The sequence below is a fragment of the Girardinichthys multiradiatus genome, chromosome 19, assembly GCF_021462225.1.
Source record: "Girardinichthys multiradiatus isolate DD_20200921_A chromosome 19, DD_fGirMul_XY1, whole genome shotgun sequence".
Taxonomy (NCBI): domain Eukaryota; kingdom Metazoa; phylum Chordata; class Actinopteri; order Cyprinodontiformes; family Goodeidae; genus Girardinichthys; species Girardinichthys multiradiatus.
The window spans coordinates 16,872,289-16,887,141 of record NC_061811.1 but is presented as its reverse complement, the minus strand read 5'-3'; the positions used below and the strand labels follow the sequence as shown (position 1 = coordinate 16,887,141).

The 14,853-nt window shown below is 37.0% G+C and overlaps 1 protein-coding gene across 4 annotated transcripts in view; it reads left to right on the top strand.

Annotated features, from left to right (window-relative positions):
• The window catches only part of col12a1a (collagen, type XII, alpha 1a), a 77,187-nt gene that overhangs the window by 38,162 nt on the left and 24,172 nt on the right, over positions 1 to 14,853 (top strand). For all 4 annotated transcript variants that reach the window (XM_047345680.1, XM_047345679.1, XM_047345677.1 and 1 more), the window contains 11 exons: positions 2,565 to 2,704; positions 6,184 to 6,313; positions 6,404 to 6,543; positions 6,661 to 6,790; positions 10,406 to 10,548; positions 12,745 to 12,874; positions 13,235 to 13,377; positions 13,496 to 13,625; positions 14,128 to 14,247; positions 14,392 to 14,538; positions 14,645 to 14,761. In XM_047345680.1, the coding sequence (XP_047201636.1) occupies positions 2,565 to 2,704; positions 6,184 to 6,313; positions 6,404 to 6,543; positions 6,661 to 6,790; positions 10,406 to 10,548; positions 12,745 to 12,874; positions 13,235 to 13,377; positions 13,496 to 13,625; positions 14,128 to 14,247; positions 14,392 to 14,538; positions 14,645 to 14,761 (1,470 nt within the window). The remainder of the gene's footprint in view (positions 1 to 2,564; positions 2,705 to 6,183; positions 6,314 to 6,403; positions 6,544 to 6,660; positions 6,791 to 10,405; positions 10,549 to 12,744; positions 12,875 to 13,234; positions 13,378 to 13,495; positions 13,626 to 14,127; positions 14,248 to 14,391; positions 14,539 to 14,644; positions 14,762 to 14,853) is intronic.

Here is a 14,853-nt window from a genome sequence, read left to right as displayed (position 1 = left end):
GTTTTTGTCTTTGTGTTTGGCCAAACGTCCATGCTTCACCATGAGTTGGTCAGGTTAAATGGCTGAAGATGGATTTCCACCATGCATGTCTGGCAAAATAGAGATTTTGACCATTGTTTTTGAAGACCATTTCATCACTCATCCTCTTCTGATCCGTCCATCTATTCATCCATCTCTCCATGTATTAATTGCATTATGAGTCCATCTGTCATCATCAACCTCAACATCATTATCATCATCATCATCATCATCATCATCATCCCATTGTCGCTCAAGATAATCCATCCCTACTTCAGAAAAGACAAATCCTCGAGGAATGTCTTTTCCTCTTTAAAGCTGCAGTCCTTTTTAGCTACCAGCTACTTCGTAATTTCTTAGGTTTGTTTTACCGGAATAAAGATTTTAATGACAAATTACTTATTGGTAGAAAAATAACTGATAAGTTGAACATGACCTTAAAACACTGTCAAGGACTGTGACTTTAAAAGATATTTTATGGCTATCTATATGACATATACTCTTACTACAGGTGCATTTCAATACATTAGAATATTAATGAAAGGGTTAATTTTTTTAGTAATCCTGTTCAAAATGTGAAAGTCATATACAGGTCCTTCTCAAAATATTAGCATATTGTGATAAAGTTAATTATTTTCCATAATGTAATGATGAAAATTTAACATTCATATATTTTAGATTCATTGCACACTAACTGAAATATTTCAGGTCTTTTATTGTCTTAATACGGATGATTTTGGCATACAGCTCATGAAAACCCAACATTCCTATCTCACAAAATTAGCATATCATTAAAAGGGTCTCTAAACGAGCTATGAACCTAATCATCTGAATCAACGAGTTAACTCTAAACACCTGCAAAAGATTCCTGAGGCCTTTAAAACTCCCAGCCCGGTTCATCACTCAAAACCCCAATCATGGGTAAGACTGTCGACCTGACTGCTGTCCAGAAGGCCACTATTGACACCCTCAAGCAAGAGGGTAAGACACAGAAAGAAATTTCTGAATGAATAGGCTGTTCCCAGAGTGCTGTATCAAGGCACCTCAGTGGGAAGTCTGTGGGAAGGAAAAAGTGTGGCAGAAAACGCTGCACAACGAGAAGAGGTGACCGGACCCTGAGGAAGATTGTGGAGAAGGGCCGATTCCAGACCTTGGGGACCTGCGGAAGCAGTGGACTGAGTCTGGAGTAGAAACATCCAGAGCCACCATGCACAGGCGTGTGCAGGAAATGGGCTACAGGTGCCGCATTCCCCATACCTGGGCTACAGAGAAGCAGCACTGGACTGTTGCTCAGTGGTCCAAAGTACTTTTTTCGGATGAAAGCAAATTCTGCATGTCATTTGGAAATCAAGGTGCCAGGGTCTGGAGGAAGACTGGGGAGAAGGAAATGCCAAAATGCCAGAAGTCCAGTGTCAAGTACCCACAGTCAGTGATGGTCTGGGGTGCCGTGTCAGCTGCTGGTGTTGGTCCACTGTGTTTTATCAAGGGCAGGGTCAATGCAGCTAGCTATCAGGAGATTTTGGAGCACTTCATGCTTCCATCTGCTGAAAAGCTTTATGGAGATGAAGATTTCATTTTTCAGCACGACCTGGCACCTGCTCACAGTGCCAAAACCACTGGTAAATGGTTTACTGACCATGGTATCACTGTGCTCAATTGGCCTGCCAACTCTCCTGACCTGAACCCCATAGAGAATCTTTGGGATATTGTGAAGAGAACGTTGAGAGACTCAAGACCCAACACTCTGGATGAGCTAAAGGCCGCTATCGAAGCATCCTGGGCCTCCATAAGACCTCAGCAGTGCCACAGGCTGATTGCCTCCATGCCACGCCGCATTGAAGCAGTCATTTCTGCCAAAGGATTCCCGACCAAGTATTGAGTGCATAACTGTACATGATTATTTGAAGGTTGACGTTTTTTGTATTAAAAACACTTTTCTTTTATTGGTTGGATGAAATATGCTAATTTTGTGAAATAGGAATTTTGGGTTTTCATGAGCTGTATGCCACAATCATCTGTATTAAGACAATAAAAGACCTGAAATATTTCAGTTAGTGTGCAATGAATCTAAAATATATGAATGTTAAATTTTCATCATTACATTATAGAAAATAATGAACTTTATCACAATATGCTAATTTTTTGAGAAGGACCTGTATTATATAGATTCATTGCACACAGAGGGATATTTTGCAAGAGATTATTCCTGGAAGGTAAGACAAAAATGTCATTGCTAAAAAAGATGTCTTTTTACAAAGTGCTATATAATAATAACAATAATAATACATTTTATTTGGGTAGCGCTTTTCAAAAACCCATTTGCTATAGGCCGTAATCATCAAAATTCACAGGAATAAACTTTTCAGATAAGTCCCCTTGTGTAAAATGAATCTAATTGAATGAATTTAAGTTTCACGTTTTGAATTGAATAATGAAACAAGTTAACTCTTCGATGATATGGTAATTTATTCAGACACACTCGTGTTTGTAACAGATATCAATGTGTCTGTAACTGTGATAAATGTGCCTGCTTGTATGCTTTTCAGTGCCAAGAGCACCTCCCACCAACTTAGTTGTGTACAATGAAACCACCACCACTCTGAATGCCAGGTGGACACCACCTTCGGGCCGTGTCCAGAACTACAGAATCACCTATGTCCCCACGGCTGGAGGCAGGAGTCAGACAGTAAGTCCTGACACTATCACTAATTCAGTACCAGGTATTTTTAAAATGTGCTGTTAAACGTCTGCTTTGAAAAACTGCCAGTTATAGAGAGTAATGTATGATGCTAGTGATATCAAAAACATAATTACAAAGCGACTAACTTTTTGTGGATTTTCAAATATAGATGCAATTTATCAGTCGTCATTACCAACATTCAACTTCAAATCTAGTAGGTTTTAATTATTATAGCTTTATCTCTTTCGTTTTCTATTGGATTTCAGTGTTGCTTTCATAACCCACCCAACAAAGCTTTTTTGAGCTTTATATCAGTCAGTAAAAAATATTTCTGCCTCCCAATTATTGCTACAAAAAACATTCCATCTGTAAATCTACAAGGCTGCTTAAGGTATTTATTATTTAGTTCATTGTGATTCAAATCTGTTTTACTTTTTCATACCACCCTCTGTCACAGCTGAAGGTCTCTCTCTGATCAAGCATTTTTTGGCTGCTTTACCAAAAGTAGAAAAGTCTTTCTGGATTGCAGATGCAGTTTTGATTTTAACTTACTGTCACATTTGTCACTGGTTTCAAAAGCAAGACTTCAAAACAGAAACAGAAAAATGCTAAACTACGGTTGCATGCATGCTCACACACCAATTCACAAACTGACAGCCACATGAATTAGATGTGAAGCAAACAATGACTACAGCTGAATGTTCCAGCCAGTTCTAATTAAAATGTCTGTCCCTCACTACCTTTCTTTAATTCAACGGGAGAACTTGCAAAGGACAGGAACAGTTTAAAAGTTTGTCTTAAACATAGGGAAATACAATCCTTACATATTACACTGTATGCTTTTTGAAGCATTACAACTATGCTGCGAAAACAAAATAATTGCACTTCAGAATTCAGTAGACTTTATTACAAATATGAACCTCCTGTCACTTTTATTTGCATATGTAAAAAATGCATTTGATGTGCGGCACATTTTTTTATAGGGTGTGCATTGGGATGGCCTTGAAATTCAGGTATATGTTACTTTTACTGTTACATGGCTGCCTTATTTTTTCTTATTTCATTCTTTACTTAATCTGGAGATGAAAGCTTAATGCTATAGCAATTGCCTGACCAATATTTATCTGTAAATATTTATCAGAACGTGGGTCAAAGTGTTTTAGCTGGAGCCTCTCCAACATTCAGTTTGCCATGGTGAATTTCAATCTTCATCAAGACAGACTGAGCATCTGCATGATGTCACCTTAGATTAAATGATTATTGGTCATTATTGGGTAACTGCTGCGAGTAGCACTTATGTTAAATCTGTAGCTGTGGCAAACATGCGTCTTAAAGTTGTGATGCTCTTATTTTCACATTCCCTGATGAAATTCCCTGAAACAATTCTTGTTGAACTCTGTTAGCGGGTGTTCAAATTGTGCGTACAACTATGTCAAATGCTTTGCTGTAGTGTTATTCACTTCACACTCTGCATTTTCCAGCCCCACTGATACACAAGGCAGACATGCAATAGCATTATGGGAAATTAGCAGCAATGATTTAAAGTAATAATTTTTTTTCAGTTTCTCAGTGACCACTAACATTTACCAATCTTCAAAGCCTGCCATACAGTTTTATTTTTACTGAGGTATAGGCATTGATGAGGTCATTCCAGCACTTCCATGTTTTTACTTATTTTTGTAGTCTTTTCTGGTTATCTTAGTTTCATAGGTTCAGTGTTATCCTAGCCGTCAACAGTTATACAGGTAAATTTTGATTTACAAAAGTCATAGTTGACTTAATAATTAAAAAGTGGTTGGGTCCTGGAAACCAAGTCCCAATAATCAACCTCCCAATACCGTGCTTGAAAATATGAAGTGTTTGTTTTTTGCAAAAATTTGCAACGTGTCTTGAGTCATTTGACAAATTAGCCCATAAGGTTCAAGGATCAAAAAGCAAGACAGGATATGGGTGTATAAAGGAGGATATAATTTTTTAAATAGACCATAACTTAATATACAAAATCTTTAAATACTAATAATGTGTTACTATTTTAATGATGTCTGTTCGGTGCTTGAATAATGAAATACATCCATCTAGTCAAGTAAGTTTGTGTGTAATGCCGTATGGGTGTCATGTATAATGATGTAAATCAAATTGAAACTTCTTAACATACACACTGTTCTAGCAGATGCACTATTTTCTCTTTAGTACTAAACAAAATGTAGTTAAACTGGTTCTCCAGATTAAATCATACCTAAAGACTGATAAATATTTGGAAGCTGTTGCATTAGGCTCAGCCAACTCCACTTGATTCACTTTCTGGATTTTAAGATTGCCGAAGAATTTTGAAAACCAGGTTGTTGAAATATCACATCAACCACAAAGTGATTTAAACATGTTTTTTCATTTTCAAATTTGGGCACAGCATTATTCAAAACATTCTCAATATTACCGCTGACCGTTTTCAAGTGATTATGTTCTATAATCTATCTATCCAGGTACGGGTTATATGGGCTTATACGATTTCGTTCATTGCAAAAGATCCAATGAAATCTATACTCAGTATACTTTCCACTTTATCATGTTTTGGAACATAATAAAATCAAATCAATTTTAAAAATTGTAAAAGATTCCTTGTTTACTGCTGACCAAAATAAATAAAAAAGTCATACATATTTATAGATTTTTCTTGACTGACTTTTCTTGACATTTCACAGTTTATTTATTTACATATTGTTAATTCAAGGTCTAATCCCCGAGAGCGGCAGTCTGTTCTCTACAGCAACTTTGACTTTACTGTACAGCTGCACAATATAAGGGCATTGTTATCATTATATCATTGCTTCCAACACTCAGTGAGACCTTTATTATCTGGTAATCTATCCCCATCTATCAGGGGTGGGCATCTACTGCACTGAGAATGTGTATAAAAAAATTATGACAGAATTTCTAATTTTATTCCAAAATGTGTATTTATGACAATAACAACCCACATATACTGCATTCCAAACAGTATTAATAATGTGCACACTCACATTGCAATACTGACATATTGTACAGATGTTAGTGAGAGCCAACATAGGTGCAGACATGAGGTTGCTAATTTTGTTATTTAAACAGAGAAACAGCAGCAGTAGGTCTAAAAATAACTGCTTGTTTTTGCACAACAATGCAAGTAAACGCATAGGGTTTACTGCAAGTAAAAATATCCAGAACTATCTATTTTACCAAGTGAAATTTGTTTTCTTTTTTATTGTTCTTTTTTGCATCCTCATATATTGGATTGGAAGTTCATAGACAGCTGCAGTAGTGATGTGTTTAGGGTGTTGATCTTAGCATAAATACCGCTTTTTCAAGGTGTCAGAAGCGATCAATCATGAACACTAAGGGACACACCAGACAGGTCAGGGCTAAAGTCGTGTAGAACAAAAGGGTTACGTTCTAAAACATCTCAACCTTTGACCATCTCATGACTTATTTCTCGTCTATTCTCTCCCAAATAGACTCAGGTTGGAGGCAAAAAGACCAATGTCCTGCTTCCCAAGCTGACCCCTGACACTGAGTACTCAATTAGCGTGGCTGCAATTTACGCCAATGGAGCCAGCAAGGACCTGAATGGGCTTGGAAAGACCAGTAAGTAATTTATTGTTTTGGAGTTTGTATGACCCAATAGGTAAGAAGGTATTTTTACTGCACTAAACATTTTTTCTTATTGTATGACAGAGCCTTTGGGTGGTGTTAGAAACTTAAGAGTAACCGACCCTACTACCAGTACACTGAACGTCCAGTGGGAGCCTGCTGAGGGGAATGTACGTCAGTATAAGATCTACTACATCCCTGCAGCTGGAGGAACAGAAGAGATGGTAAGAAGGCATCAGATACAGCCACTTTCTTATTTTTATTTTATTCTTATTAAAATATGTAACATTTCCACCATTGTCCAAAACTCCACATGTTAAATGTGTTGCGCTTCTGTGTAGGTCCAAGTACCAGGAAGCACTTACAACACTGTTCTGAAGAATCTGGATTCTGATACAGTCTACACTGTATCTGTGGTCCCAATTTATGCTTCCGGAGAGGGTCTTCGCTTGTCTGAAAATGGCAAAACATGTAAGTATTGCATGCAGAGAAACAATAAATTATATTGGTAATGTGTGCAGATGTATAAGATAGAAAAGGTAATCTCCTATAAAGACAGAGTTCAGGGTTTGGAAAAGCCTGTGTAATGCTACTGCGATTGTATTCCTGAATCATGAATCCATTCATGTCCATCCAGAGTGAATTCACTGGCCTTAGTTTCTGGCCTGTGAATGTAAGAATCCTGAAACAACGCAGCCAGCTTTAGCTACTTTCATCACCCAAATCTATCCAGCCAAGCCAGTCAAATTTATTGCCTTCTTGGGACTAGGACAAAGACACATTCAATTTATTTTACATGTTAAATAGAACATATGAGATGGCAACAAATTTTAGGTCTCGGCTTGGTTTGAGCTTTGACTAAGAACGAAGATTTTTCAGTTTCTCCCACAGTTAAACCACCAAGTTATGTTGAGAATGAGTCAGAATTTTGCGGGAGGATTGCGTAGGAAAGCATTCCTCTGACCTGGCAGTGTTATAAAGGGGTCTCCTCTGTCTTTACCGTAATAATAATAATTCATAGGCTGGAAGAAAGGATAGTGGTCAGAATAATGGAAGAACCTAAGAACTGGGGAAGGATGTGTTGAGTGTGTGGCTCCATTTAGGAAAAACTAACAAGGGAGAAATGAAAAGATGGTATTATGTATTATATGTCATTCAGTTCACTTGGCTTGTTCATGCTCCATGTATGTCACTTTTACCCCATTTTCCCCTCTTATAGCAAAGGCTCATTGTAGTTACTCGGTTTTTTTAGTGGTTTACATATTAACCAAACTTTATGAACTCATGCAGCCACAGATCTGTAGCGGTCTACAACACCTTTAAAAGGCTATCTAAAGGATGAATTATAATCTTCCCATTAAGCAATGTCTTTTACACATTCAGAAAGCTTTATGAGATCTCTGTGCATTGCTGTATATTAAATGTATTTAAAATCAATGCAAACAAATATTTCAGAACCAGTAAACAATAGAATCAAGAATAAAATCATTAATCAACAAACCAGATCTAGTCACTATTCGTTCTATATTGTTCTTTTTCCTTGTTTTATATTTGAAAGTGCCTGTGGCATCGAATTTTCCTGATAAATCCAATTACATTTATGTAAAGTAAACATTGAAAAAATATTTTAAAAAGGAAATTAATGTCGTTGAAAGAAACAGTTGTTGAGATATATGGTCATAAACAGTCACTATCACAGAGAGACACAGCAGAGTCAGGAGAAGAAAGTCAGCTGTTTGATTCAGGAAAGTAGTGCAGACTAATGGCTGCTGTCGTAGTCTTGCTGCCACCACCAGCAATGCACCGTTTAACTATATTAACGCTGTTTTTACCGCAAGTTGGCTTCTACCCGAACTGTTTATCATTGACGCACACACAATGAATGACCTAAGACTTCCCCTTTGACGTCATTTCCGGGCGACTTTGGACTTGCAAAATTTTATATCGAAATTTGCTTATTTTGTGTCACAATTGTCTTTTATCACATCTTTAATCCTAATTTCATGTCAATTACTGCCCAGTTCCTTCAATATTAAGATGTTTTCTTTAAATTTCTGTATTTAGAAAAATGTGGGAAAAGCATGTCACAGGCACTTTCAATGTTCCTTGATTTTACATGTGCAGCACTTTCTTGCTGCTGTGGTTATTAAAGTGCTTCATAAATAAAGTAGTAGTATACTCTTAAAACAGATGTGTTAATATTATAGTACTACTATTGTAAAAGTACTAAATATTACTTAAACAAAAGAAACACCCACAACAGGTCTGCTAATTATTTACAGTATAATAAAGACATTTAAAGAAAGGATTAAAAAGCATAGAGTACTCAATCTATGTCAGCTGAATTGATTAAACAGACTAAAACCCCCAAATTTAGTTCTACTAGCTCTAAGAATCGAAATAAAAAATAAAATAAAAAGGGGGGGCTGAACTCAAGCTTCAAAAGCAGCCTAGACCTTTCAGCTTTCAGCACAAGAAGTGACAACAAAACAGGAAAAAGCAGTTTACTTTATCAGACATGAGTTGTTTACCCGCAAAACAAATTTGAGACATATTTTTTTCAAGAGCAGATTGGTTTGCCAAAGGTCATGTTATGATAATCAGACAGACTGTCTCTTCTGGCACATGCTTTCCGATATCTGGAGTCTCCCCCACTTGAGACCTCTTAGTTGCAAATATGTCGACAATCTGTCACTTTAGCCAAAATAAGGATCTTCTGAGTTGAGGTGTTTTTTACATCTAAAGATTTATAAGATGTAATAATTTTGTCAAATAAAAGATAGGTTTACCTTCAAGGTTTGAAACAGTCAATAATTGGTATTGAAAATTACAGTAATCCATACATTTTTTCAAAGCCTTTAAAGGCAATCTTGAAAATAAGAGCTCATGTAGGTGAAAGGCCTACAGGTTCAGTTCATATATGCATCAGTATATAATCAATTAAATCCAATGCAATTTAATTATACTGCAGATTCCAACTTAATTACATACAATCCAATTTGATCCAATGCAGTCAAATTCAGTTTATAATGACAATTCACAAAATGTTATATGTCTAATTAAATTACTCTGAATGACGTTACCAGACTTTAGATCTTGTCTAAGCAAACTTAATATTCACACAGGTGGCATGCCAACATTTCTCACAAAACATGAGGAGTGTTTTTCTTCATCATTGTTATGCTTCAAAAACTTAAGTGCTTGTTTGAGTGCCTGTGAACACATATTGAAGTTCTTACTGTTCTAATCTAATTTACAAATTGGTAAAGCTTAAAAAAAAATCATAAGTGTAACTTTGTAAAATATTGGTTGTTAATGTGTCGAATTCTGAATGTGAACCTATCTTACATTTAAAGGAGTGATTAACTGTTAGAAATGGTTACATCTGAGGACAGTCTCAGTCATGAGGTTCTATTGCTAAAGTGATGGAACGTTCACATTATTGTAAGAAGTCGTAATTTTTCTAATGCCTAAAGCAAGTGGGAAGCTTTCAGAGATTTTTATTTATTAAACCTTTATTTAACTTAATTGTAAATGGGACCAAACTTCACTTTCTGGCTTAAAGTTGCTATCCACTGAGTAAAATCCAGCTGAGTAAAATGTTAACAGAAGATCATTGTCTAAGTTCTGCCTACTGTTTTTTTCCCCTGAATTTATATGGCTATTACAGGGTGTAGTGCAGAGACTCAAAAACATCTGCTTTGGTTTTGAGGAAGTAAGACTTCACACAGGGCTACGCTTTTTAATAACCTTTAGGACACTGACAGGAAGTGTCCCATTGATAGTGGTATTGTTATAAATAATGTCTTAAACATGCCTCTGTTGGTTGCTTGGGAGAATACCAGATCTCATTTATTAAAATGACTGGATAGAATCTCCCCTTGGCTATCCATGAAACTGGATTGGATCTCTTCATGAAAAATCAGACGAAAAGGTTATAACAAAGGCCAGGAGATTCACAAAGCAGGCATTTTTCTATGTACAAAAACACAAAGAGTTCGTATCCCTTTCCCTTACATTTCCTATTTTCATCTTTGTCTCTACCTGAAATCATCTTGTTTTCCTGCAACGTTCATGGCTCGGCAGTGGAGCGGAGTCCCGTCAGGAACATTAAGGTCTTCGACCCCACAGTCAACACTTTGAATGTTCGCTGGGAGGCAGCCACAGGGCCAGTCCAACAGTACAGGGTGGTCTATGCTCCTCTTACTGGTGCCAGGCCTTCTGAGTCGGTACGTTTCCGTCATCCATTCAGCAAACATATATCATATTTCCTTTATGCGTTCCACCCATATTACATGTTATGCAATGCTTTAGGGCAATATTTTTATTTAAGGTGATTGGGCAGATGTGGGCCTCATTCAGTCATTTGGACAAAAACTTGCAGTAGACCATATGGTATAACAAGCTGTTAAATTAAGTCCGTCTGCTTATCATATGAATGTGAGAATTGTGGATGAGTGTGTGTAATTATTGCCACCTAAATTCTTCTCTGTGTCTAGCTACCAAAGTCTTAAAATGAAACCTGTTCATTAAACCAGAAGTTCTTTAATTGCGTTTCCTGCTGTCTACATAAAACGTGCCATATGCCATCACAGTGCCCACATCTTAATCTGAAAAGTATCTATAAACATCTTAACATCCAACCCGATGCATCAGTTTTTAATTGAAGTTTGCACCATTCCCTTGTCTTTAAATTCAAGTTAATCATATTGTAGTGGATTATTTTCACATAAAAATTGTGTTTTTCATAATGACACATTCATGAGATGTTAAGACCTTGTGCATGGCAAGCGCCACTGGTTTGCATCAGTGGCAATGTGGCCTTTTATAACCCAACACCATCAGGCTAAACACCAGCTGGAGATTTATAGCATGGATTATCTGCTTTACAGGTGTAAGCCAGTGCATTTCTTTTACACTTATGCTTCCAGACTTCACACCAGAACACATGGCAGATGCCTACAAGTAATACAATCAAAATAAAAGATAAATTAAACAAATTAACACTTCAGAGATATAGAAGCAGTATTTCCACCACTCACTTAGGGTTTCCTTTAACACATACAAGACACATTAATACCTACTCTCTGTTTCTAAATCTGACAGTTTTAACAAAAATGTCAATGCTTTCCCCTCTCTGACTCCTTTTAAAGAGGTTATAGCTACTCTGTCTGGGTAATTAAGCCAAACGCAGATTGAAGAGAGGAAAGCCTTTGTGCAGTTAGTAGTAATTGTCAGACTGGGTTAAATAAATGTGCAACTTGTCAGGTGGCTGTTATTATACCACCAATTCTCAGAACTTCAAAGAAATATTTGACTTTCTTCCCAACCACACACAACAGGGCAATCAACATTAATGGTTATAGCTCCTTTAGAGGCTTCATCTAGGAGAGAAAGGAAGTTAAGCAGATGGACTCTGAGCCAATTTAGAGTATCAAAGAGAGCACATACAGTTAGTCACAGTAGAAGCTCAGCCAGTAGCTATGTCTTGGAGAGAGACAGGGATAAGACTGAAAGACACTGAAAGTGTAAGAGAAAATTTACAAAACAATGTAATTTAACTAAATTGTGTGCAGATTTTTGCACAAGCTATCAGCTCCTCGTATTGAGCTCTAGATATGGACCTAATCGATGCACTCCTAAAAACTCACACCTGACTGTACAGTGGAGGATTTATATTCAGAAAGTAGTTGCTAAATCAACATATGCAGACTATTTTCAACGGACATCTGCAGATTGTAAACACTGTGAAATGATTAATCACTTTAAATACACTATATAAAATAAAAATAAAAAATGCCTTTGTGCCGTTTATTTTCACTTAAACGAAAAAAAGGGTGTTCCAACGCAGGGTGCTTCCTTGTCGCTGGTACCTTTGGGCCTTGTCTAATCCACCATGCATAAACCAAGCAGGCCAGCGATAACTCTGTGTTCATTTAGTTAAGTTCTATCTGTTAACCTCTCCATGTCCATCCCTATTGACTAGGATTTTCCACGATCTTGAGGTTTGTATTCAGAATTTTAAAGACACGATTTCAAAATCAGAAAATTTATTTATTTTGAAATTAATTGAAAAAAAATAAACTTCATTGGAAAAAAGGACAAATTGTACTTTTCTGTATAATCTGTATCTCATGAACAACACTAGTCTTTGAGAATGTGGTCCTATTTGCTGTGATTGTAATTCACATTATTACACATAAATGTAAGTCGATTTTACCATAAATATATGCCAAATATCTACCTGCATCAGCACAGAGACACACGTCTGCAGTAAAATTGTGTTATGAGCAGATCCTCCTTTTTGTGCAGTGCAGTTTAGGAGTGAGAAAGATACACAAACTTATAAACCCATAAATTAGCCCCTGAAATTCTAAATAAAAAACAAAAACAAAAAACAATGAGAATTTGTTTTCTCTGGACAGATTTTGGTACCAGGCACCACAACCACAGCTCTTCTGACACAGCTGCTCCCAGAAACTGACTATAATGTTGGAGTTGTTGCCATTTACAGCGACGGAGAGGGACCCACTGCTAGTGATGTTGGAAAGACACGTAAGTCCCCCAGATCACATGTTAAATGACGATGTTTGAAGGACACAACAAGTTAAAGGAGCCTTTGTTTCAGTCTTCATTATATTTTGCTGCCAAGGAACCAGAGCTTCCTGTGATCTTTTAAAGCGGCCTTGGTTTTATGGTGGTCTTTCAAAGTCCTTTGGTCATTAGCTAAAAGACATTAAGCAAACCTAACAAACTATTGATTAACACCATTTTAAAGAATTCCAAGAAATCTGGCTCCTTTGAAGCAAAAACATGAGGAAATAATGTTTTATGGTTTAAAAATATTAACACTGAGATTTACACAACATTTAAACCCCAACTCTTGCTCCTATTTTTTTTTTTTCTTTACCCCAGTGTCCCGGAGTGGCCCAAGAAACATGCGTGTATATGATCCCACCACCACATCTCTTTCTGTTAGCTGGGAACACGCAGAAGGTCCTGTTGTCCAATATCGCATCACATACGCCCAGACTACAGGAGACCCTATTGAGGAATATGTGAGCATCCTACCTATAAACCTTCTCCACTTCATTCTTTTGGAGGGAAAATTGTTCTGTAGCCCTGAAGGATGAGAAAGATTATTTTTATAATGTAATATTGTTTTATGTAATGCAGGTTGCAGTTCCAGGCAACAGAAACAACGTGGTCCTGCAGAACTTGGATCCAGACACACCGTACAATATAAAAGTGACTGCCATCTATGCTGACGGACCAGGGGGAGAACTGGAAGGAGATGGACGCACAGGTAGCAGACTCCTTTGAGTTCTCATCTGTTTTAAAAAAGCTAAAGTTATTATTGACCACTGCACACATGCATCAAATTCCTATTGAAAAGAGGAATATTGTATCAAAGCTGCACTTCTTGACCTTTCAAGAGTGCCAAAAATACCAAAAGGTTTTGTGGGAGAATTATTAACTGTCTCTGCACCACCGAAAGAGATTTAATACTCATAGTTCTGGCCATTCTATTGGCCAATTTCTCTTCTTAAACAACCAAGACATTATTACTTATATTATAATTCCTTGCATGAGGCCAGTCATTAATATTGTTATTGCTATCTTATTTATTTGATGCAGTAGAATTTACCATAACATGTTGTAAAACTTTCCTCATAACTCACATGTCATAATGACCTTTAAACTATAGTAAAGTAATTACATTGCTGATATATCATATGTCTATATACTTTGGAATTCGAAGCTTCTGCCTCTTAGTAAACTGTGCTGCCCCGTCTTGTTCCCTGCAGTGGGAATGCTGGGCCCCAGAAACCTCCGTGTTTCCGATGAGTGGTACACTCGCTTCAGGGTGTCATGGGACCCCGCTCCATCCAGGGTTAATGGATACAAGCTCATCTACCAGCCTGAGGGTACGAATGAGCTCCCACATAGCATTTGTGGCATTACATTCTAAAGAAAATATGCACTTTATGGATAAGTTTGTTGAACTTATTAAAGTTTTGAAGGTTAGTATTGCCTTGAGACTACATTTTTATGGTGATCTCTTTTTTAAGGCACTGATGACTCCATGGAAGCATTTGTTGGAGATGTGACCTCCCACCAGCTACAGAATCTAAAACCTGGAACTACCTATGACCTGAAGGTGGTGGCACAGTACAACACAGGCTTCAGTGGACCTCTGACTGGTCAAGGAACCACATGTAGGTTGAAAAACCAGTTATGAGTAACTGGATTCCATGTATTTTAAATTGGGTGATTATTGGACAAAGAAAAGTTATGTATTAATACGTGCTTGATTCCTTGTAGTGTATCTGAATGTGACTGACTTGTCCACCTACAATGTTGGATATGAATCTTTCTGCATCCGTTGGGCCCCTCACAGATCAGCCACATCATACAGACTGAAAGTCAACCCATTTGACAGTAAGACCTGTCATCATTTTTACATTTTGGTGTTGTTTTTTGCTTGATTTTTTATTTCATTAATCTTTTTTTCCAGCACTGATAATGTTATT